Source organism: Protopterus annectens, chromosome 11.part0 (assembly GCF_019279795.1).
Source record: "Protopterus annectens isolate FY-2018-M chromosome 11.part0, PAN1.0, whole genome shotgun sequence".
In the NCBI taxonomy this organism is placed as follows: Eukaryota; Metazoa; Chordata; order Ceratodontiformes; family Protopteridae; genus Protopterus; species Protopterus annectens.
In genome coordinates, this window is record NC_056745.1 from 917,387,229 (window position 1) to 917,411,836 (window position 24,608).

The 24,608-nt window shown below is 39.9% G+C and overlaps 1 protein-coding gene across 1 annotated transcript in view; it reads left to right on the forward strand.

Moving 5' to 3' along the window:
• The window catches only part of DHTKD1 (dehydrogenase E1 and transketolase domain containing 1), a 948,838-nt gene that overhangs the window by 803,861 nt on the left and 120,369 nt on the right, over nucleotides 1–24,608 (forward strand). Inside the window, exon 12 of the mRNA XM_044088312.1 lies at nucleotides 5,682–5,788. Within this exon, the coding sequence (XP_043944247.1) occupies nucleotides 5,682–5,788 (107 nt within the window). The remainder of the gene's footprint in view (nucleotides 1–5,681; nucleotides 5,789–24,608) is intronic.

Here is a 24,608-nt window from a genome sequence, read left to right on the forward strand (position 1 = left end):
ATTCCACACAGATTATCTTTGATAAGTAAGGTAGTATATGCCTTGTTATGAATTATATTTTTGGAATAATACAGTACACTGAAGATCTCTTTCTGTAATAAGATCTTACTTAGTTTTTATTTGTACTGTTCTTTTTAACTAATAATGATGCTTTGCATTTAAATTGCCATTACATTGTATTCAGAGCTGTAGGCAGCCACAGAAAGGCATGATCTTCTTTTTGGCTGAAGTAAAATAAATGCAGCTGATCCCATAGATGTCCTTTAATCACTGTTGCAGTATTCCACACAATAGAGATATCCAGCTGAGGATATCCATATGTCTGGCCAGTATACCAAAACCTGGGCCCTTCCGTGCGCCGTATGTACTATATCAGAAGTGTATGGTACACATGTGACATACAAGCACTAAATCCACAGAACGTTTTTGCCACCAGTCTGAATGCAGTGCTTTGAATTCAATCTGTAGGTCTTACATCTTATACAGTTCTCCCAGCCCAGGACATTAAGTGCCGCGCTTGGGACTCTTCCTTTCCCCCCTTGTTTTATTGTAGGTACATGTTGTCCAGAAAGGAGAAATGTGTGTGTGGGAGGCAGATTCCCCATAAGGATAGACATGAGAAGTGCCTTTTTTGTTTAGGTGTGGATAACAGCCATAAGCAGTGTTATATTTGCCAGGCCTTTGTTCCTAAGACCCTGCACAACTGTCTTTCTTTTCTTTCTGTTTATTTAAAGATCCAGTGATTAAAATTAAAAACTTACTCGCTGAAAAGGCTTTGGCTTCTAAATCTGTGTCTGAACATCCAGCTACCTTTGAGAAAAAAGCAGTAGTAGTTACTACCAGAGACTTTTTGTTGTCCACTCTCTACCAGACATCTCCTTAGGGTCAGATGAAGAGACAGAGGAACATAAGTTCTGATGCCTACCTTGTCTGTTGTAGCCCTGTTGGAGGCCGGCATGGAGTATGTCATTTCCATGTCCACTGAAGCAGAGGCAATGTCCATTGAAGACAAGAAGGGTAAACTGGCTGATAATTTCTGAAGTGTCTAGAGAGATTTCACAGGTCCTGATAAGGTTAGAAATACTGGATTCCATGTCAGAGGTAAGACAGGGTTCAGAACCTCATAGGTTTGTTGGGACATTATTTTCTGTAAAAAAGAAACAAAAAACAAGGCATGTGGCTCTTATTGCTAATGACTTCCAAAAGAAGTGCAAGATTTCATCCATTGTCTTTTTAAAGCTGTTACAGCTTTGAAGCCTTCTCAAGGTTTGTCAGTCCCTTCTCCTGTTGGTTTTCCATCTTCTTCAACTCCCTCTAAAAGAACTAGGGATTCTAATTCATCTGCTGATGATGAGGACTTGGATTCTGTAGAGCAATCCATGGCTCATTCCTCTCACATTCATTCACTTCTTGATTTAGGGTTTGATACGGAGGATATTCTTTTTCTGACTCCCTGTGGAAGAACTTTCTTTTTGGGGATACCTTTATTAAAATTGTGGAACATTTTTATTGAGAACGCTCTCAGATGTCTGACACCCACAAGAGATACTATGAACTCTTACAGATGGATTTCCTTAGACCTTCTGCAGATCCTCCTGTTTTGGAAACCCTTACATACTTTCATGTCTGCTTCTCAAACCCCTGAGTCTCAGCACCCTACTCAAAAAAAAAAAAGCATACAGATTTTATAAGGTTCTTGAAACTCAAATGTTTTTGCATATGAATGTCTCATCAGACCCTTCTGTGATTTCACGCTCAACTGACAAACCTGCTAAACTGCTTGCTTGTTTCTAAACTCTTAGACAAGGATAGTAGACCAGTGGACTGCTCCCTGTACTACTAATGGACAGAGGCAGCTCCTAAATGTTTTATCTCATGCAAGGGTGCCTTCAAATTATCTGTTATGATCCCAGTTATTTTCATTAGATGTAATATAGAAAACTGACAGTGGGATAGGTAAGGCCAGTCTCCAATTTGGGAAACTGACCAGGCTTAAAATGGCCTGCAAGGGCAGCTAGCCTAGTATTTGCCTATGAATCTGTGGATGGTTATGTTAAGAAGGGATATACCTCTGATATCTGAGCTTTTTTGGGTCATCAATTACCAGGCACATATGACTGGGTATGTGCTTGCCCTTCTTGCCAAACCTGGGGTATTGTGGTAGCTGACATGAGACTGTTTCTAAAACTTCAGCTCTTTTTTGCTGAGTTCTGCTTCGTAATGGATTGCCATTCCTGCAAATGCAGCCATAATGTTGTTGATGTATGATTATCTAAGATGGCTACATCAGAGAGATATTCCTGTCTTCAGCTTTAATCTCTTCAAGAAGATGTGAAGGCAAAATTTTTAGATTCTCCTCTAGATACCAGAAGTCTGCCTGTGGTGCTGCATATCTCTTTAAAGCTTTGCAAGACAAAGGGAAGGTTGTACAATACTTTAGATACATTTTCATCTCAACTATTCTTAAGTATCAAAGGAATTGCCCTCTAAGGCAGGTCATTTTGTACATAAGCATCGTGACGAGCCTGTAGCATATAAAAGACCTTCTAAAATGGATTTTTTTAGAGAAACTCTGGTCAGGATTCCAAGGAACAAAATTCTTTCTTTCTGGATAAATCCACTTCTATTTGATAATCCTTTTCCTCTTCACCTCAGCCAGATTCCTCCGTTCCAAAGGTTAACTCTGTCCTTTCCCATTTGACACTGGATCACAACAGATTCTTGTTCTATCAGTAATTCACAATGGTTATTTCATGGTGTGGAAGTCCCTTCCTAATCTTTTAGGGATTCCTCAAACCTCTCCATGCCATTTGATTCATTTTCCTCCTCTTCTTCAGGATCTCTTAGCTAAGGTACAATTCAGGTACCATTCAGTCAGTTACACCTTACCAGAAGGGCAAGGGTTTCTACTCAAGGATCTTTGTGGTTCCCAGGAAGGAGGGCTTTTGGAGGCCCATGCTAGACCTGTCTTTTCTCAAGACCTTTTTGAAAGTTCCTTCCTTCAAAACGTTGAGACTCCAGTTTCTTTTCCCTAATGTTGCTTCTTCACAGTGTGGGCTTCTCTCAGGACAAAGTTTCTTGGGGTGATGGCTTTTCTTCCTTCTCCCAATTTCCTGTCTGTGACAGCTTTCTTTGTAAGAGACCTCAGAGAGAGATCTTCTAAGAGCTCCAGGATTCGTGACATCCACTATTCCAATGGTTCCTTTTACCAGACTCCATATGAGGAAGTTCCAGTGGTACTCAAAGGCAATTGCATTACCACCCTTTGGACAGTCCCATTCTTCGCTTGCTTTGCCCAAGGAAAGAATTCTGTTGTGCATTACACAAATATCTCAAAATTCATGTTGTCCCTTTCAGCTACCTTTTCCTACTCAGGAGCTGTTTTATAGATGCTTCATACCTAGTCTTGTGGGGGGGGGTGGCTTTTTCCAGTCACATCAGAGTTCAGGGGATCTGGTCACCACATGAAGAAAAAGAGCATATCATGATCAAGGAAATGAAAGCTCTTAGCCTGGCTGTTCAGGCTGTACATTACCTTTGGGCTGTGGGTCCACTGAGCGTTTTCACAGATAACTCCACTGTCATGTGGTACAGAAATAGGGAGGGGACAAAATCTTACTGTCTTTGCAGACTAGACCTCATAGCATGTCACTTTGCCATCCACCATCATTTGATTTTTCAGGCAGTACATATTCCCTAAGAACATAATGTTGTGGCAGACAATCTGAGCAAGTCTAGGACAGATCCTCATAAGTGGATGTTTCACAGAGAGGTTTTCCTGGACATTGTACATCAGTGGGGTACTCTTCCACTATATTTCTTTGCCTCCCTCAAAACAGACAACTCTCCATGTAGTGTTTCAGAGAGACAAGTCCTCTGACTTGAAAATTGGATGCCATGCCTTTTTCTTGAAAATTGATGTTCCTGCATGCTTTCCCCCTTTTCCTCTGTTGCCAAAGGTCCTACACAAAATCATGTGGGAAAGGCCCATAATCTTGTTGATGACGCCCTTTTGGCTTAGCCAGCATTGGTTTCCTCTTCTATTTCCCCTGTCCAGGGCAATCATCACAAGTTACCCCACAGGATGGATCTGCTGACACAGAACAAGAGCTGTCCATTTAACCCTCATCTTCTCACAGGGTTTTGGTTCCTTTTCAGCAATAGTTTTCCAAGGATATGCTTCAGGTTTTGTGGGAGACCAGGAAGCCCACTACTAGGAAATCTCATGTTGCTAAATGGAAAATATTTTCTGCTTGGTGTCTCATCAAAGAACAAGACCCTCTTTTGGTGGGTATTCCTACTGTTCTTTCTTAGTTGCCCGAGTTGCTCAATTCTGTCATGCTCCTCTGTTAAAGCTCATTTGTGGTTGTCTGCATCTTGATCTACTACTTTTCTCTTGGTTTAAGGTTTAACGGTTCCTTAAAGGTGTCCTTCATATTAGGTTTCCAAGAAAGTCCACTCCTACTTCTTGGGACCTTAACTTTGTTCTTGAAAAATTGACTCCAGCCACCTTTTAAGCTAACTGCTTCTTCCTCCCTTAAACTTTGTACCTGGAAAACTTATTGTGGTAGCTCTGAACCTCATGCCCTTATAGCAGTTCCTCTTGTTCTGCTTTTTCACAGAGACATCGTGTCTCTTAGAACCAATCCTCCTTTTATTCCTAAAGTGGTCAGTGATGTGTCTTTGAATCAGACCATTTATCTTCCTCCTTTCATTCTCCACAAAGTATTACTGAGAGCATTCTCTATTCTTTGGATTTGCATAGACACCTCAGATATTATTTAGACAAGACTAAGGGTATTAGGAAATCTCAGAACATTTTTGTTTCTTTCAAGGACAATAAATTAGGTTTGGCAAATTTTTAAGCAAATCATCTCTCCTTGCATTTGTAAGGCCATTTCTTTCTGTTATTCTTTTCATGGCAGACAGCTTCCTTCTTCTGTTTGTGCTAACTCTACTAGGGCAGGTGCCTCTGCTGGATCTTTTGTAAGGCTCTCAAGGCTAAATCAGTTTGGGAAGCTGCTACTTGGTCTTCTGTGCATACATTTACTAAGCACTATAAACTGGATGTGATTTCAAGAGCAAGAGCTAGTTTTGCTAGGTCCATCCTCCATGTGTTTCTGGAGAGTTCCTCCTCCAGTTCTTTACTGTTATCTCTAGTTGTTTCCCTATTGTAAGGAATACTGCAGAGTGATTAAGGAAGGACATAATACAGTTGTGTAAGGACTGAACATAATGGATGTCCTGCTTATCACTGTTGCAGTTTTCCATCCTTCCCTCCTTCCCCTTGTGGTATTTCTTTTCTCCCTCTGGCCAAGGGCCTTCTTTTTCCTTCTTTCTGGATGTATATGTCCCATCTTTTTTCCATCTTCATTGGCTGCTTCTGCTCTTCTGAGGCAATTTAGTTCTGAGGATTTGCGTCTTGTACTCCACTTATGTAACTTACGCTTCCGGCGTAAGCTATATGTCTAGTTTATGGTGCATGGAATAGCCCAGGCTTCAGTATGCTGGCCGGGTATACTGGTGTCCTTGGCAGGGTATCCCTGTTTTAAGGAATCCTGCATCAGTGATAAGCAGGGCATCTACTGTTATGGTCAGTTCTTACACAACTGTACTTTTCCTGTTGCTGTTTTGCATCCTGTTTGGCATTTATTGACTGTGTTCTCCTTTGTTGCCCCTAGGTGAAGCTAAGTGGCTGTTGCAAAGTGGCATAGTGATACTTCTTCCTCATGGCTATGATGGTGCTGGTCCTGAGCACTCATCCTGTCGACTGGAGCGATTTTTGCAGGGAGGTATCATTTCTTTCGTAAGGCTGAAGTTTCTTGGAAAGTCTGCAACTGAATCGTGAGATGAGCAATGCATGAACTTTTTTATTTTATTAGTTACTTCACTTTGTGGTATTTCCTCATGCTTAATCTTGTCATCTTACTGGCCTGTGTTGCACCTATTACCTCTAGATATTGGTCACAAATCAGTGGTACTCGGTGCTGCTCATTTTGAAAATAGAATATTCTATTTTCGTTGCTTTTGGCATAACGATTTGATGACATACTCTTGTATCTGTTACTTTGGAGAAGTACTCATCCAGTTTACTATACAAAATCAGAAGCATACTAAGGGGTCTCTTTGTCCTTCCCTGTTTTTTGTAAGTAAATATTTGTTGTGGCACATGGTATCCTTCTTTTCAGTTTCTTTGTGTCCTTTCTTTATTCATTAGTTTTATGAAATATTTTGGGCTTTTACAGATTTCTTAAAGCAACCATTCTGAAGTTCTGATTTGGTAGCAGGATGCATTTTGTATTTCACTGCATCTGTTAAGATAATATATGCATTTTGACATGGCAGTGGGAAGGTCATTGTGAACTTGGACTTACTTTTTAAACTGTGTGTGTTAAAAACTGTGCCTGGTGAAATAAGTGCAGTAACTTTGTGTTTTATTTTGAAATTGAGTGGACACTTGAAATTGAAAGAGTTGATGAGGAGCTATAATTTATTTATTGCCTTTGAGGCAGACACATTTGGCAGGTGTTGTTTTTTTATAATATTGGGCAACCAAGTAGTATACCTTCCCTGGTTTTGTCATTTAGATGTGATAAAGCCCTGATTGCAACATGGATGATCTAGGTTCAGCAGCTATGGCACTTGAAGAACCAGTGAGTGGAAGATGTAAAACAAGTGGCTACAGCTTGCCCGTTATTGGGGAAGGGTGTGGTGGTTCCCAACAGACTGTTCTGCCACTCCAGTGCTAAGGGTAGAGGCCCAAGTCATGGAAAGCATGTACTGGCATTTTGAGGGATGTGTGCTATGGGTGCCCAAGTCAGTGATGGTAGTCTTTGTCTTCGCATGTGAGAAGAGAGCACATGCAACGATAGAGGAACATTGTTAGCACCTACAGTGGTGCAGGTGTGCACATCATCTCCAAGAATGGAGTTGCAGCTTAACATTGAAATGACCCCATTGCTTACATCCTAGATAGTATGAGGCTTCTTGGGGCATACACCAGGTAGAGTTCCCTGCCCAGAGACAGGCAAAACAGGTCACTGTGGGGAGAGTTAAGTAATCTGATTTACATGAGTAGGGAATGAAGTTGTGCACCCCACAGGCATATAGTGGAAGGACTGTTTGTGAGCAGAGGAACAAATTACCATTATGGCTGCCTGGATGTTGACCTTCTTTGGACAGCTTGACCAGTACTGTACTTGGCATGTCCCTCGTATGGGGGATGAATAGGCAGAATAACCTCTGAGGGGTGCTTGGTGGTTGACATGCACAGGAACAAAAAGCACCAAAAAAAGAAAAAATATTTTTATATTTATTTATTTATTTGCCTTTGTTTACTGGGAATGTCCATCTGGGTAATACACATTTTAATGGAGGCCTGTGGAGAAAAATCCATTTGCTTACATTGCATTATACTAAGTAGTTACATTTCTATTCACTTTTATGCACAAACCGTAATTACATTTATACATTCTAAGAATTTACAGACATGGGTGTACCACGTGTGTGGGTATTAGCAGTGTACAAATACTGTGCTAGACTAATGTGCTTTATAATTCTGAAATCCTAAGATCCTAAACTACGGTAGCAGTAATTGCTACACTTTTCAGTGAATTGTGATGTGATGAAATGTGATTTCCTTGAATTTTAGATCATTTGTGATTAGATAAAAAGACTTCAGAGCAAGTGTGCCATACCAGTGTTCACTTTAAATGGAGTAAAGATTTTATTAATAGTGTTTTTGGTGCCAAAATGAATGGTATTTAAATGATTAATTAAACATAATATGTATTGTAATGAAGTCCACGTTTCAGTGGATGAAAGCACTAAATCGTTGTGTAATAAAGGTGTGGATTTTAGTTTTGCCTGTGTGATTTTTCTTGGTGTATTCCATTCACTTTAAGTGTTTATTTGTTGTATTTTCTTCAGTTGTATATGAATGTAGTATGTATTCCATCTGAAAAAGTGAAGAGGATTTATTTACACATTCTGTTTGCCAATGCATTTTTAAGTACTGCATTGGCATGTTTTAGTTTTGCATTCTTTCTGAGATTATCTTACATATGAATACTTCAAGACATTCCAGTGTGTAGCAGTAATGTGTCCATGTGATATAATTGTGCTTAATTGCCAGAGATTGATATGAAAATAGATGCTTAATTCCCATATATGTCACCTTTCACATCACTGCCAATTTAGGCACTTATTTCAGATCACTAATAATTAAGAATTAATTCAGTGTAACTTGTGATCTGTCATTGTTGTGAAAATAATTACTACTGTGTAGAAAAGTACATACTGCCTTTTTCACAAGATAGCCATCATATCAGTTGTCACTGAAGTCTCTAGATCAGCGGTCCCCAACCACTGGGCGGTGGATCATTTGGTACCAAGCCGTCAGCCACAGAATTAAATAAAAAAGTGTGTGTGTGTGTGTGTGTGTGTGTGTGTGTGTGTGTGTGTGTGTGTGTGTGAATGCATACATGAAAGTAAAAGAGTCCATGTGTGTGTGTGTTTCAGTCTGCATGTGTGAGTGAATGCGTGTATGAAAGCAAAAGAGACTGTGTGTGTGTGTGTGTGTGTGTGTGTGTGTGTGTAAGAGAGAGAGAGAGTGAAGTGTGCGAGTGATCACTGGCAGCAGCAGCAATGAGGTTTGCATACCTGTCGACCACACCACTTAACCCCTAGCGCAATAAATCTGGACACATGGGAGTGCTACAGAATCCTGAAAGACCAAAATCTCTAAAGTTCAAAATACTATCAACTCAAAATACTGAAAACACACATGATACCAACACTTACTATATTCCAGCACAAGTACATACAGAAACATATTACCCTTCAACTATATGCAGTGGGGGCAAGCCCCCCTGCACCCCCCATGTGGGGGCTGCACCCCTCACACCCCCTGCTACCTAAATATATCAACTCCGAGATTGCACTTTACTACACTAAGTGCAATCTCTGAGTTGATATGTTTAAGTAGCAGAGGGTGTGTGGGGGTGCAGCCCCCCTACATGTGGGGTACAGGGGGTCTTGCCCCCCATCTTATTCATGGAGAAGAGTAATATGGTTTGTGGTTTATTTGTTTCTGTATGTACTTGTGCTGGAATATAGTAAGTGTTGGTATCCTGTGTGTTTTCAGTATTTTGAACTTTTGAAATTTTGGTCTTCAGGATTTTGGGCTTTCAGGATTGTGTAGCACTCCTGGACACATACCTCACAGCCTCTTAGATCAAGAAATCTGGACAAAGCCAAAAATAATGGGGTGACAAAGGCCCAGAAATAGGGACATTTTTAAGTACTGCTCTTACAAACTTAGAAAGTAGATAGAAATACAGGTTTTGCATTAGCACAAATTTTCTGAAGGGTATGAAGTATGAAACTTAACTGTCATTATTTTCTGACTTTAAACCTCAATGATATGCCAGTGATTTGCCAACAAACAACACTTTTATGAGAAACAGACCAAAAATATGAGGCAAAAATCTGGACATTCTCTGAAAATCTGAACAGTTGAGAGGTATGGTAGACAGAGCCAAATAAAAGGAACAGATTTTAAATATTGGTCTTATAAACTTAAAGTCAATAAGGTTGCCATTAAGTTTACATACCTCTCAACCATAGTAGATCAGTGTTATGCTGCTAAGCAGAATGTATACTTTTTTTTTTTGGTAGTTATTGCCAGTTGTCTTTTTATTGTGCTTTGGAGTTTTCTCCCTGGGTCTCAGCTGAAAATGGACTTCTAGTCCAGTCGGGCCTCCCCGTTAAACAAATTTCAAATAAATAAATAAATGTTTTGCACTTTATTATGCGTGTGCAATGACCAGTCCATGAAAAATTGTCCTACATGAAACCAGTCCGTGCTGCAAAAAAAGGTTGGAGACTGCTGCTCTAGATAACACAATAAGCTGGGCTGTGTTCTTCATGCAGCTAACCTTTCTTTTTGTCTTTTGTCAGTTATGTTGTAAAGTGTTAGTCAGTGCTTGCTATTCCTGTTTACACAACTTCTAGCTGTACTAAGTAATTTACTGCTAGAGAACCGGCTAAGGAAATGTTTTAATCTGGTATGCATATCATCCTTAAAATTAGCTGCAGAAAATCCTATCCTAAAACATCTCTGATGTGAGTCATTCCTTAACTATTACAGTGGCAGGAAAAAACATTGAATTGGTCAGTGTGTTTGGGACATTCTCTTTGTATAGCAAAGCTAGCCAAGACAGTTTTGGATACAGATATTGCTTCCGAGAATAAAAAAAAAAAACACTCATGTGCCTACTATATCTGCTCAGGCATAAAAATTCAAATAAACGTAATTTCAGCTAAGCCACTAATGCATTACAGGGCCTTATTATTCCCGTATGTTTGTCTGTAGGTTGCACCGTATGATATTACTCTATAAGGCATTGATATTCCTAATGGATAATGCCCATGTATACCTTACGTCTTCAGTAGACATTAGGTGATCAGTGAATCAAAGCAGTTAACTGTAATATGCACATTTCTAAGCATCTTAATTAATTAAATGATTGTAGTTGAAGTACACTGTTTATTTTTAATTTGTTGGTTTAGCTGTGTGTTGCTTCTTTGAACCATTTATTGGAAAAGGATATTGCTGGGATTTATAGAGAGGCATGCATTGCACAGTGCTGATGGATGAGTGGCTTTGTGTGAAGCACTGGAGAGCTTATTGTATGTGCAGCTGGTACAGGGACAGCACTTACCTGTCAAGCAAAGGATTACATAAGACAACAGAGGTACAGTGTTAACAAGGAGATTAGCGCTGTGGTAGCAGATGGCAGGAGAAGTGCTTCAGCAACCCACAGAGAGCGATTTGAAGGACATTAGAACTAATACGTGCAATGTGGCAGTTATTACAGTCTGCCATGCGCAGTGCAGGTATACACCCAGAGTCAGACTGCTACAACAAGAGCATCGCAGCTCAGCAAAGCAGCCAGCACATACACCAGTGTGGGTGCACGCAGCAAAGTGCAACCATGTTTATCACACAAAAAAATGGAAGGAAATGGGGTAGATAGGAAAGAAGTAAACAATGTAGAACCATATGACATGAATGTAAACAATGTAGAACCATATGACATGAATGTAAACAATGTAGAACCATATGACATGAATGTAAACAATGTAGAACCATATGACATGAATGCTGGAGGAACGAAATATAATTTTTTGTGTGTGCTAGAGCTCCTTTGATTTTCAACAAAAAAATGGGGTAAATTTCATACTTCTAATGCTTTATATAAACATATGACTAAACATCCTACAGCTAGTTTTAGGTTTATTGCTATTGACAGAGTATGTTTCCATAGATGTAAAAGATGGGATGGCGTGACATTTTAAATCATAAGGAACGTACTTAGATTGTTAAATTAGCTGCTTTGTTTCCGCCTGGTTTGAATGATGTAATATGATTGGCTGTATAACATGTTTTTGGGATTAACTTTTGGATGCTATATGTATTTATATGTAGTGTGATTAATTAATAAAATATCTGATGCTTTTTCTGTTCTTTTTTGATTTGCACTGAAGAACGCTTGTGCATCATTTGGTCTGCTGGCTTTTATGTCATTTGAATAAACCTTATTTATGTCAATCCCTTGACTTGTGGGGTGATGTGCCCCAACTGCATAGTGACCTGTAGCAAAGACACAGGAAGACAACAGTGCTGCTGTGATTGCTTCACTGTGCCTCCACAGGCCATGCACTCTGTGGTTGTGTGTGTGTGTGACGGTGAGGTGGACAGGCACAAGCCGTTGTACTTCATGCTTCACATACCATTTGTTAGAGACGTCAGTGTCATCTGTAAGCACATGCCCTTTTATTCCTGGACAGGCATTGTCCAACATGTGGACAATGCCTGTCCAGGCAGCACAGTGGTGCCTGGTGAAACATTGACAACACAGCTAGCTTTGTACAGCCACACCAGAATAGAGTGGTTCACTTTCAGGTGCAACCTACATGTGACAGCTAACATATAGTTTATTTATCTCATTGCCTTAAATGTAAAAATTCTATATAGGCAAAACAGACCGACCTTCAAAGAAAGGATTCGAGAACATATTTACTATATCAGTAGGAGAAATAAAGTTAGTGCTTTGGCCAAGCATGTTATTGGTACCAACTCTGAGCACACCTTTAAGTTTATGGCCATAGGCAGAGTTTTTGACAACATCAAGAGGGGAGATGCACGTCAAATGACTGAGCAGTTAGAGGCCAGATGGATTATTAGACTTAAGAGGAGATTCAGGGCATGGTTTAAATGAATATGTACCACTTAAACCGTAGCTTAAATCCCAGACCCTTGTTTAGATGTTTTTTTTCTTTTTTTCTTTTTCTTTTTAAATTTATCACTAATAAAGTTTGCTCACTTGTATATGTAATTTTTTATGTATATTTTTATACATACACTTTTACAAGTATATAAATGTTATATCTAAAGTTGCATTTAAAAGACTGTGTATTACATATGCATATGTTTTATATATCTATATGTGTATGTGTGTATATATATATATATATATATATATATATATATATATCTATATATGTCTATATATATGTATATATATATATATATATATATATATATATATATATATAGATGAATGTGAATTTTTTATGTATTTTTCATAAGTGCCTTCTATTTATAGCAGTGCATGCTTTTCTTTCATTCAGTAGGGTAGTAATCTCAAGTTACACCCTATGATGTTAATTGTTTTTAGCTAATTTGTATCATGTGACTACTAGTGCTTGCTAGAGGTTGTATAAAAAGGCGCACATTTCAGTTGTATTTATTAGCATCTGATGAAGCAGATATTCCTGCAAAAGCACTTATGTTTTAACATTAAAACTTCAATTGAAACTGGAAACCTTGGTCGGACCTAAGTTCTGTGTTTTTATCATTACTTGCTTTTGGATTTATTCAGAACTCAGGAACCTGTGTGGGCTGGTGACTGTTTTGTAGTTTTACATGTTATAATTTTAAGTGAGATTTACATTAGGAACGTTTAATTTTATAATTTAGTTATGTTGATTTTTTTTGTTAACTTGCATAGTTAACATCAGGTCTGCTATACCACGAGTGTTTTTTTTTCTGACTGGATTTTTGTGGTTAGTATTTTGTTATATGTTTATCCTCCTCTTCTAACATTTTTATATAATGGATTTTACTTCTTGTGCATTGATTTAGCTGGATAGTGTGCTTTGGAGGGTTATGTGTAGATTTTGTATATGCAGTGTGTCAACTGCTTTTCCCTCTTGCATTTTAGCAAATGGAGAATGCAGTCTGTGTTTTAATTTATATTTTGTTTTTTTTTTGTTAAATTAAGTGCAGGGTTGGGTTAAGAGGTGTTGGAGGTTTTCATTATGTATATTTTGTTTATGTAGAATGGAAACCTTTAGTGTTTTGCAGGTATCATAAATGTGGCGGGTTTGGGCGGCCACGGTGGTGCAGTGGTTAGCATTGCCGCCTCACAGCAAGAGGTTCTCCGGTTTGATCCTCGGCTGGGGTGCCTTCAGTCTGCATGTCCTCCCTGTGGTGTGGGTTTTTCGCTGTCTCCCACATCCCAAAGACATGCTGCAGGTGGATTGGACACTCAAAATTGGCCCTAGGTGTGCGTGTGAGTGTGCCTTCTGTGGAAGGTTGGGCGCCGGGCTGGCAGCTTCGACCAAAACTCCACTGCCATTCAATGTGCGGACAAGGCGATCCGCTGCTAATTCCTAACCGGGAAAAAGCCGAAAGAAGAAGAAGAATAAATGTGGCGGGTTTAGGGTACTATTAACAAACTTGATGCATCAAAGATGTAGATAAACTCTTGTCACACCATCAGAAACCATCTGTACAGTATACTATATATTTAAGTACTATTTTAAGTATTTTCTGTCACACATTGCATTTTACTGAAAAGACAGGTACACTGCAGCTTATTTCACTTTTATTATTTAAGCAAAATAATATTTACATACTTTATTTGCTAACAGATCTAAAATAGCTAGTTCCCTTTATATGCCTTTTGTATGGAGGAATAAACAATATTTTCTCAGGCCACTGTACTTCTGTTCTGTAGGATGTCCACCTTGTGATTAGCACCAAACAGTGCTAAACCTTAAACTTCATAATGGTCATGTCCGTTTTATTATTGCCTGCTACAACTATGTTTTCTGCCAGTTATCCCCCTGCCTTTAATGCATGAGAACACCTGCTGTGTATAGTGCAGTTTTTATTAATGTTTTTAGTAAAAATTTGCACTGAGAGCCTTTCCATTTAGCAGCAACAAAGAAAAGATGATCTTATAATTACTTCATGTTTTAGGGTAGTTTTAAAATAGGCTTGATTTGGTTTGTGGCAGGCCAGAGGAAAGCTAGTTAAGTCTTCTCTGGATGCATGTTGCTGTTTCCCTAATATGTATGTAATTCATGGGTCTACCCAGCTCCTGGCACAGCCTACACAGCATCAGGGATGCTTAGAAGAGAAATGACCAAAGGGTGGCAGTATTACACTTTCTCCAGCATCGATATTCTGTCATTGTAATGGCATTACCTTGACTGTAGCACAACATAGGTGCAATGTAATTGTATATTCTTTGTAGGACTCTTTAGTTGATCTTATGTTCTGAGGAAAGTCAAAAAGTTACTTAGAAGGGCAGGATCATAAGGTTTAGAATAATTGTGTGTGTGTCCCATTTTCCTCACTGTAGTGTGATCTCGGAGTTGGTATATTTAATTAGCAGGGGAGGTGGGGGTGAAGGGGGACTTGCCCCCTGCAAGAACATAAAAAAAATGTGTTTTTTTTTTCGAAGTTTCAAAACATCAAACTCATGGCCTCGACCATAAGAAATTCAAAGTTTTGAAACACTGAGCTGTAAAGGTAAACCCATATGTATATATAGATAAATGTCCTTTGCTGACTATGCAAAATGTTGAACATTAACTGATCGAGCACAGCTCTTGGAAAACAAACATACAAAAAAAAAACACACATACTCTGCTAAATACATATCAGTACAATCCAAGATTATACTTTAGTGGAGAAAGGGCAATTCCCCAATCCCTGCATACTGATATGTGCGATCAGCTGATTTATCACACATACCAGATTTTGTTCTGGTTGACGGCACAACATTTTTGGCCAGAGATACGGTAGGGCAATTATATACAGTGAATATAAAAAGTTTACACACCCCTGTTAAAATGCCAGTTTTTACTCATGTACGAAAATGAGACCACAGTAAATAATTTCAAAATTTTCCCACCTTTAATGTGACCTATAACCTGTACAATTCAATTGAAAAGCAAACAAATCTGTTAGGGGAAAAAAATATAAAAAATAAAAAACGTACAATAATCTGGTTGCATAAGTGTGCACACCCTTAAACTAGTACTTTGTTGAAGCCCCTTTTGATTTAATTACAGTATTCAGTCTTTTTGGGTAGAATTCTATCAGCATGACACATCTTGACTTGGCAGTATTTGCTCACTCTTCTTTGCAAAAGAGCTTCAGATCTGTCAGATTGCTAGGGCATACCTTGTGCACAGCCCTCTTCAGGTCACCCCACATATTTTCTATTGGATTTAGGTCTGGGCCATTCCAAAACTGTAATTTTCTTCTGGTGAAGCCATTCTTTTGTTGATTTGGATGTTTGCTTGGGGTCATTGTCATGTTGAAAGGTGAAATTCCTCTTCATCTTTCTAGCAGACGCCTGAAGGTTTTGGGCCAGAAGCGACTGGTATTTGGAACTGTTCATAATTCCCTCCACCTTGACTAAAGCCCCAGTTCCAGCTGAAGAAAAGCATCTCCAAAGCATGATACTGTCACCACCATGCTTCACCATGGGGATGGTGTTCTTTTGGTGATGCAAAGTGTTGTTTTTGCGCCAAACGTACCTTTTGGAATTGTAGCCGAAGTTCAACCTTGGTCTCATCAGACCATAACACATTTTCCCACATGCTTTTGGGAGACTTGATGTATTGTTTTTCAATTTTTAGCCAGGCCTGGATGTTTTCCTATGTAAGAAAAGGCTTCCGTCTTGCAACTCTACCCCATAGCCTAGACATATGGAGAATACGGGAGATTGTTGTCACATATAGTACACAACCAGTACTTGCCAGGAATTCCTGCAGCTCCTTCAGTGTTCCAGGTCTTTTGGCAGCCTCCCTGACCAGTTTTCATCTTGTCTTTTCATCAATTTTGGAAGAACGTCCAGTTCTTTGCAATGTCACTGTTTTCCCATATTTTCTTCACTTTTTGATGACTGTCTTAACTGTGTTCCATGGTATGTCCAATGCTGTGGAAATTTTTTTGTACCTTTCTCCTGACTGATACCTTTCAACAATGAGATCCCTTTGATGCTTTGTAAGCTCTCTGTGAACCATGGCTTTTGCTGCAGCAGGCAACTGAGTAAATGTCAGGAAAATCTTACTAGGACAGCTGAACTTTATTTGGGGTTAATCAGTCTCTTAAATTGATAGCAGGTGTGTACCCAAGAAGACTGAATGTTGTAATTAAATCAGAAGGTACTTCAACAAAGTATTAGTTTAAGGGTTTGCACACTTATGCAACCAGCTTACTGTACATTTTTTATTTTTTATATTTTTCCCCTAACAGATTTGTTTGTTTTTCAATTGAATTGTACAGGTTATAGGTCACATTAAACATGGGAAAAGTTTGAAATTATTTATTGTGGTCTCATTTTTTTATATCACAAAAAACTGGCATTTTACCAGGGGTGTGTAAACTTTTTATATCCAGTGTGTGTGTGTGTGTGTGTATATATATATATATCGGTTCATACGTAGGTACTAGGCTATTGGCCGTAAGGTCTATATAAGCCTAGCCAAAAAGGTACCCTGGCTTTCGTCACCCAATAACATTATTTTCCTGTGTCCCTGCCGAGCAGAGCCACAGAAGTGATCCCCAGGGTGAATTTCCTGTCTCCTATCCAATCATCAAGATTTGTCTTGAAGAGTGCTAATGAGAAGCTTTGTTTGATATAGATAGGCAGTTTGTTCCAGAGTATGGGAAGTCTCTGGGACATTAATCTATCCCTCCAGCAGGTTCTGTTCATTGTGATGACAAGGTTTAGGTCCCAAGAGTGTGTAGCTTGGAGGGATTGGGATTTCTTTAAGTGGAGCATGTCCAACAGCTCTGGGTTTGACATAGCTTTGTATTTTAGGCAGAGATCACCTCTGAGTAGGCAATATGCGATGGAGTAAAGCTGGAGTTTTTTGAAACAGTCTGCATAGGGCATCTGTTTGAGGCCAGTAATACTCTTTGTGAGGTACTTACGTGGCATTTCCAGCTTCTGCAGATGTCTTGTGAGGTAGATACCAAAAGGAGCGCTGTATTCTGTAGTGGGTCTAATGAGTGAAGAGTAGAGGGGAACAATGACCTCTTTTTTCCTGGATGAGAAACCTTTTGTGATGGTGTGTCATGTAGAAGGATTTCCTGACTACTGTGGTGATGTGATTATCAAAGGAGAGACTACTGTCCACCTGTGTCCCAAGGTCTCTTATCACACTTTCGATGTCAAGTAGACTACCGCCTATGTGGTAGTTCATGGGTACAGAGTTTTTACCAAAAGGGATGACAATGCACTTTTTGGCATTAAGTTTGAAGCCATGGCTTTGACACCAGGCATCTGTCTCAGTGAGGCCCTTTTGTAGGATGTCCACATTGTTAGGAGTTTCGATTATGGCTCATAGTTTGCAGTCATCTGTGAACTTCATTAGCCAAAGACCTTCTGTGTTAGCCTGTACTTCAGAGAAGTAGATACCAAACAGGAGAGGACTCAGGACTGAACTCTGTGGTACTCCACTTGTCACTGGTCTGAAGTCGGATTTGCAGTCTGCTACTTTCACAGTGTGGGTTCTGTCAGTGAGCCAGTTGGCAAACCATCTTGTGACATAGGGATTTATACCTAGTTTAGTGAGTTTATCTATAATTCCAGAGTGGGGAATGGTGTCGAAAGCTTGGCAAGATCTAGATAGGCTGTGTGAACCACCTTGCCCTCATCTACAGCTTTGGTGACTGCTTCAAAGAAGTCTGTCAGGTTTAGGAGACATGATCTGCCTTTTATAAACCTGAACTGGGTGGGGTCCAGAGTTTGGAGATTACCAATGTCATTGTTTATAAGTTCCATGAGGATACGTTCCATATTCTTGCAGACTACTTTCGTCAGGCTAATGAGGTGGTAGTTCTTGGGGTCCGTGGTGGCTCCCCCTTTGTGGAGTGGGATAACCGTTGTTGTGCGCCATTCAGTGGGCACAAAGCCTGAGGTGAGGCTATGATTGAACATGGTACTTAGGTGGGGTGCCACTTCGTTCTGTAGTTCATGTAGAACGCAGCCTGGGATGTTGTCGGGTCCCATGGATGCTGTGTTCTTGGCTTTAGAGAGTGTGGTTTTTACCTGTGCAGCCGTGTTTACAGGAACTTTGCATTCTTCCGGTATAGAGATGAGCCCTTTAATCCTTTAATGTTGACATCATTAACACTGACACACAAAAAAAATAAAATAAAAAAAGTTTTATTTGTTATTGGGCATGTTCAGGGAAATGCACTTAGAGCATTCAAGAATAAAACGTTTTTTATAGAGGGGAAGACATCCTGCACCATTGCACCTTCAACACCCCTACTAATTATGTATTCTAATTCTGAGATGTCACAATACTGGAAAAAGGGCATATTCCCCGACCTTGGTATTGTAGTGATTTCACACAGTTGTTGACCATCTGTTTTGTCGGCCAAAGTGTGCCAACAAAACAGATGTTAACTGTAAAGGTAAATTAAGGGCTTCTCTCTCTTTGTGTGTGTGTGTGTGTGTGTGTGTGTGTGTGTGTGTGTGTGTGTATATATATATATATATATATATATATATATATATATATATATATATATATATAAAATACAACACAGACACGTATGTGTATGTTTTATTTTTATATATATATATATATATATATATATATGTGTGTGTGTGTGTGTGTATGTATACTGTTCACTTTCACGTTATAGAACTTTTTTTGTCAAACAGAATAAATGCTGGCTTATGTGATTGAAAATCAGCTGATCACACATACCAGCTTTTATTTCTGTGCAAGATCGTGGTACAGCAGGAATAAGTGAATTTGCCCTTTCCACATTGTAATGCACTCTCAGAATTGGTATATATAATTAGAAGGGGTGTGGGAGGTGCCAGAGGGCTTGCTAATGCTCAAAAAAAAATAATTTGTAATTTTTTTTCCAGTAGTTTAAGTTTTGAAAATATTTCTGTGCAAGATCGTGGTACAGCAGGAATAAGTGAATTTGCCCTTTCCACATTGTAATGCACTCTCAGAGTTGGTATATATATAATTAGAAGGGGTGTGGGAGGTGCAGAGGACTTGCTAATGCTCAAAAAGAAAAGTAATTTGTAATTTTTTTTCCAGTAGTTTAAGTTTTGAAAATTTTTGCTTGGTGGCTTGTGGTTCAATGTTTTGCTTGACCGATCAAGCAGCATACACTTACATACATACACACACACACACACACACACACACACACACACATATATATATATATATATATATATATATATATATATATATATATATATATATGTGTGTGTGTGTGTGTGTGTGTGGTTTATTATCACATTCTTGAAACCTACAATATTGAAAGTCATAATGCTGAGAACATAGTACATAAAGACCAGAACACTGAAGACCACAGTGCTTAAAAATCTTGAAAACTGAATTCCCCTAGCAGTGTGAATCCAGGAACAAGTGCTCACATATGTCCTGCAGGAGACGTGGACTCCGGGATGAGTACTAACATGTTCTACAGGGCTTTAGACCCAGAAACGAGTGCTAACATTCATATACACATATGAGTGTCAGACATCCTGTCGAAACGACAGAATGCCAACAATCAGGTGACAGACACCATTTAGTAGTCAGCAGGTGTGCAAGATCAACAGTCACTGAGTAAAGGAATATTTCCTTTCCCTGGGGATTGTCGTCCAAATCAGAGTTGATATCTATCATTAGCAAGGAGTGTGAAGCTGCAGGAGGCTTGCCCCCTACAAAATAAGATGTTTTGTTGCATACGCTGAGTTTCTTTCTTGGTATATGCATGGTAGCATGTTGTTCACTCTGTCGACCTTTTGCAGATGACATATGGGCTACTTGACTAAAGTGAGCAGACCCATATGTACGTATATATATGTATCAATATAGATACATGTAGATATAGAAGTAATATATATATATGTGTGTGTGTGTGTCTGTGTGCGTGTGTGTTTGTGTGTGTGTAGATATATATATATATATATATACACACACACACACACACACACACACACACACACACACACCTGAATATCTAAAACACCAGATACTTTAAAACACCAGATATTTGCAAAACAAAGTACTTTCACCACAATTTCATAAAACTAATTTTTTCTATTCTTCTCCACTTAAAATTTCTCAAACCTATTATTAATATGCATGTCAAAGATTCACCGAGGCTTACTCTTTGATAAGCAGCAGAGGTTTTGAGCAAACCTCTGTACCCTTACTGTCTTACTCTCCTTGACAGACTCATTGTACAGAACATTGATCACAAATAGGGTTGTGTCCTTGTTCATTGTTTGGATAAAGGCCATCACTTCAGCCTGTTCTGCTCATTGAACTACCAAACTATGAATCATAGTCTGTGATCATTGCCTGATTTGCCAGCCTAAAATGTTAATTTGGAGACATCCTTTCTCTGTTCAGGGCTTCTCCATTGTCAGCTGTTGAGGGACACATAAGCAGCAGCAGCCTGTCAGAGAAAACAATTGAGGTGGTATCAAGCAGGGCCAGGAAGCTGACTGAGAGATGTGAAACTATACAGGGAGCTGGAGGTAGCATTTTCACATATGTTATCTTTGTCATCGGCAAGCATGCCGAGGAAAGAGAGAATTACGGAGTATAATTAATGGCTGCAGCAAAAGGGAACATATTTTCTGGGAGTGTAATAAGTTGGCAGACTTTAAAGATTTCCTGCAGACTATTCTATCAGTGATACTGGGTGAGCAAATTGGTGTAACCTGGGGAAATTATTTTTTCTGAGCTATGATACAGAATTGGAATTGCGTACACATTTTAAGGCCTTGCTGAGTCTAATTATGGCTGCTGCCAAAAATGCAGTTCATAAGTTCTAGGTGTGTATTAGGCTAATGTCCCTTGAGCCTTTACAAGACTAGCCCATAGAAGTGCTCTGTAGTCGTGTCGCCCGACATTAGTTCCTGGTGCCCGGAGTGAACTTTCTATTTCCCATCCATTCATCAAGATTTCTCTTGAAGAGCACCAGTGAGGTGCTCAGCTTGACATGTATGGGAAGTCTATTCCAGAGCATGGACAGTGTTTGGGTTATGAACCTGTCCCTCCAGCACGTTCTGTTGATTGTGGTAATGAGGATTAGGTCTCTGGAGAGTGTAGTGTAGAGGGATTGGTATTTCTTTAGATGTAGCATTTCTAACAGAGCTGGGTCAGACATGGCTTTGTAAGTCAAGCAGAGATCGCCTCTTAGTAGATAATATGAGACAGAGAATAGCTGGGGTTTTTTGAGTCTGTCCATGTAGGACATGTGTTTAAGGCCTAGGATCCTCTTCGTGAGGTACTTTTGTGGCCTTTCCAGCTGTTACATGTGTCTAGTGAGGTACATGCCAAATGGGGCATTATACTTGATGATTGGCCTAATGAGGGAGGAGAGAGAGAGAGAGATGATGACTTCTTTTTCCTGGATGCAAAACCCTTGGTAATGAGATGTGCCACATAGAAGGACTTTCTGACCACAGTGGCAATGTGGTGGTCGAAGGAGAGGTTGCTGTCAACCTGTGTCCCTAGCTCTCTTATAATGCCTTCAGTGTTCAGTGGACACCCATCGATGTGCTAGTTAGTGGGAACTGAGTTTTTCCCAAAGGGGATGACAATGCATTGTTGGCATTAAACTTAAGGCCATGGTTTCGACACCAGTCATTGGTCTCAGTGAGGCCTTTCTGTAGGATGTCTACATCACTTGGGGAGTTAATGATGGCTCCCAACTTGCAGTCTGCGAACTTGGTCAGCCAGAGTCCCTCCGTGTTGGCCTGGACTTCTGAGAAGTAGATGTCAAACAGAAGAGGACCCAGGACTGATCCCTGTGGGACTCTGCTCATGACTGGTCGGCAGTCTGACGTGGAGTCCGCTGCTTTCACACTGTGGGTTCTATCTGTGAACCAATTTGCAACCCACCTAGTGATATAGGGGTTGATGCCTAGTTTGGTAAGTTTATCAATAATTCTTGAGTGGGGAATGGTATGAAAGGCCTTGGCCAGATCGGGGTAGGCTGTATGAGCTGCCTTGCCCTCATCCACAGCTCTGGTGACTGACTCAATGAAGTCAACCAGCTTGAGCAGGCATGATCTACCTTTCACAAAACCAAAATGCTTGGGATCTAGAGTTTGGAGATTCCCTACATCCTTGTTAATTATAGGTCCATGATGAAGCGCTCCATAGCCTTACATATCAGACTCATCAGGCTAATGGGACGATAATTCCCAGGGTCTGTATTCGTTCCCCCTATATGGAGAGGGATTAATGTAGCAGTGCGCCATTTGGTAGGGACAAAGCCTGAGGTGAGGCTGTGACTGAACAGAGCACACAGATGCGGTGCCAGTTCACTTTGTAGTTCATGTAGAGCATATCCAGGGATATTGTTGGGTCCCATGGAAGCTGTATTCTTGGCCTTGGACAATGCAGCTTTAACATGTGCTGCAGTAATGCTGGTGCCTGGCATTCTTCCGGTATTGTAATTGGTCCTTTAGGGGGTGAGGGGGGTAAAGTTGGCAAAGAATCTATCGGCCGTTATGTTGGCAATATCTGTTGGCTCAGTATAGGAGGTACCATTGTACAGTAACTCAGAGCAAACCTGGGTATTGCCATGGAGATTCTTGATGTAACTATAGAAGACTTTGTGGTTGTATTTAGTGTCTTCCACAATTTTGCTTTCATAGCTGGCTTTAGAGGTTTTGATGAAGGATCTCAGCTTTTTGTTGAGGCTAATAAGGTAGTTTTTCCAGTCTTGGGACTTCACCTTTTTCTGCAACAGTTTCTTCCTTCTGTTGTAGAGTTTATTAATGGTAGGGGATCACCAGAATGACTTCCTTTTTTTTTGGAGGAGAGCGTCTTCGTTCTGTTGAGTATGGCTAGTTTCTTGCATTTATGTACGTGTTCATACAGTACATTGGTGTATGATTTGGCAGTCATGCATCTATTTTCCATTGACATGGGTGCTGTGAAGTTAGCCACCTCTGTTTTTAGAGGACCAAAGTCAGCTTTGGAGAAGTTTATCATGGTGGTTACTTTTGCGGGGGGTATGGGTGAGATGTTAATAGAAAATGAAAGTTAAAGTCTAAGCCAGCTGTACTACAAGTAGTAAACATAGTACAGAGATAAAATAACTGGAATTGGAATCTTTAGAAAAGGGTAAGAGCAAATTACATAGGAAAAAAAGAAGGCAGGATTTGAATGAGATATGTAATTTTTTTACAATGATTGGCTAGATAATAAGTGATGTATGATGTTTGCATCTAGAATAATGCCAATATGGTTTGTGGTGTAAAATGAGGGCAGCAAAAGAACATGTTGAAAGGGAGTGCAGAGCAAGGGGCATAGAAAGGAACAAAGGCTTTATAAGTATATAGCAGAAAGAAGAAGTGAGAATAGTATCACTGATGACTTGGAAGAAGCACATCTGTTGAATGAGTACTTTGCTTCTTCCTTCAAGAACGTATGCGGAGGGGAATGTACTGTTCTGGGATGGAAGTAGGATAAAGAATGGAGAGTAGTAGACAGCAAGATGGAGAGGAAAGAGGTAGAGAAGGAACTGTCTTTCTTAGAGAGGATGAAGTACAGTCATTAAGGGTAGAAGGCAGAATGCTGGGTTTTATTCTTGGAGGATGAATTCCAGATGCAAAGTAATGACGTCATTTTCTTAGGCCACACAGTGAATACTTTGTGTATTTTTGGAGGCCTTACAAGGAGAAGGGACACCATGTTACCAAAAGGAGGTTCAGAGGAAAGACACCTGATATGAACTACAGAACGAACTGGCACCCCACCTAAGTACCATGTTCAATCATAGCTTCACCTCAGGCTTTGTGCCCACTGAATGGCACACAGCAACAGTTATTCCACTCCACAAAGGGGGAGCCATCACTGACCCCGGGAACTACCGCCCCATTAGCCTGACAAGCCTGGTCTGCAAGGCTATGGAGCGTATCATCATGGAACTTATAAACAATGACATTGGTAATCTCCAAACTCTAGACCCTACCCAGTTCGGGTTTGTAAAAAGCAGATCATGTCTCCTAAACCTGGTAGACTTCTTTGAAGGGGTCACCAAAGCCGTAGATGAGGGTAAGGTGGTTCACACAGCCTATCTAGATCTCACCAAGGCTTTTGACACCATCCCCCACTCTGGAATTATAAACAAACTCACTAAACTAGGTATAAATCCCTATGTTACAAGATGGGTTGCCAACTGGCTCACTGATAGAACCCGCACTGTGAAAGTAGCAGACTCTAAA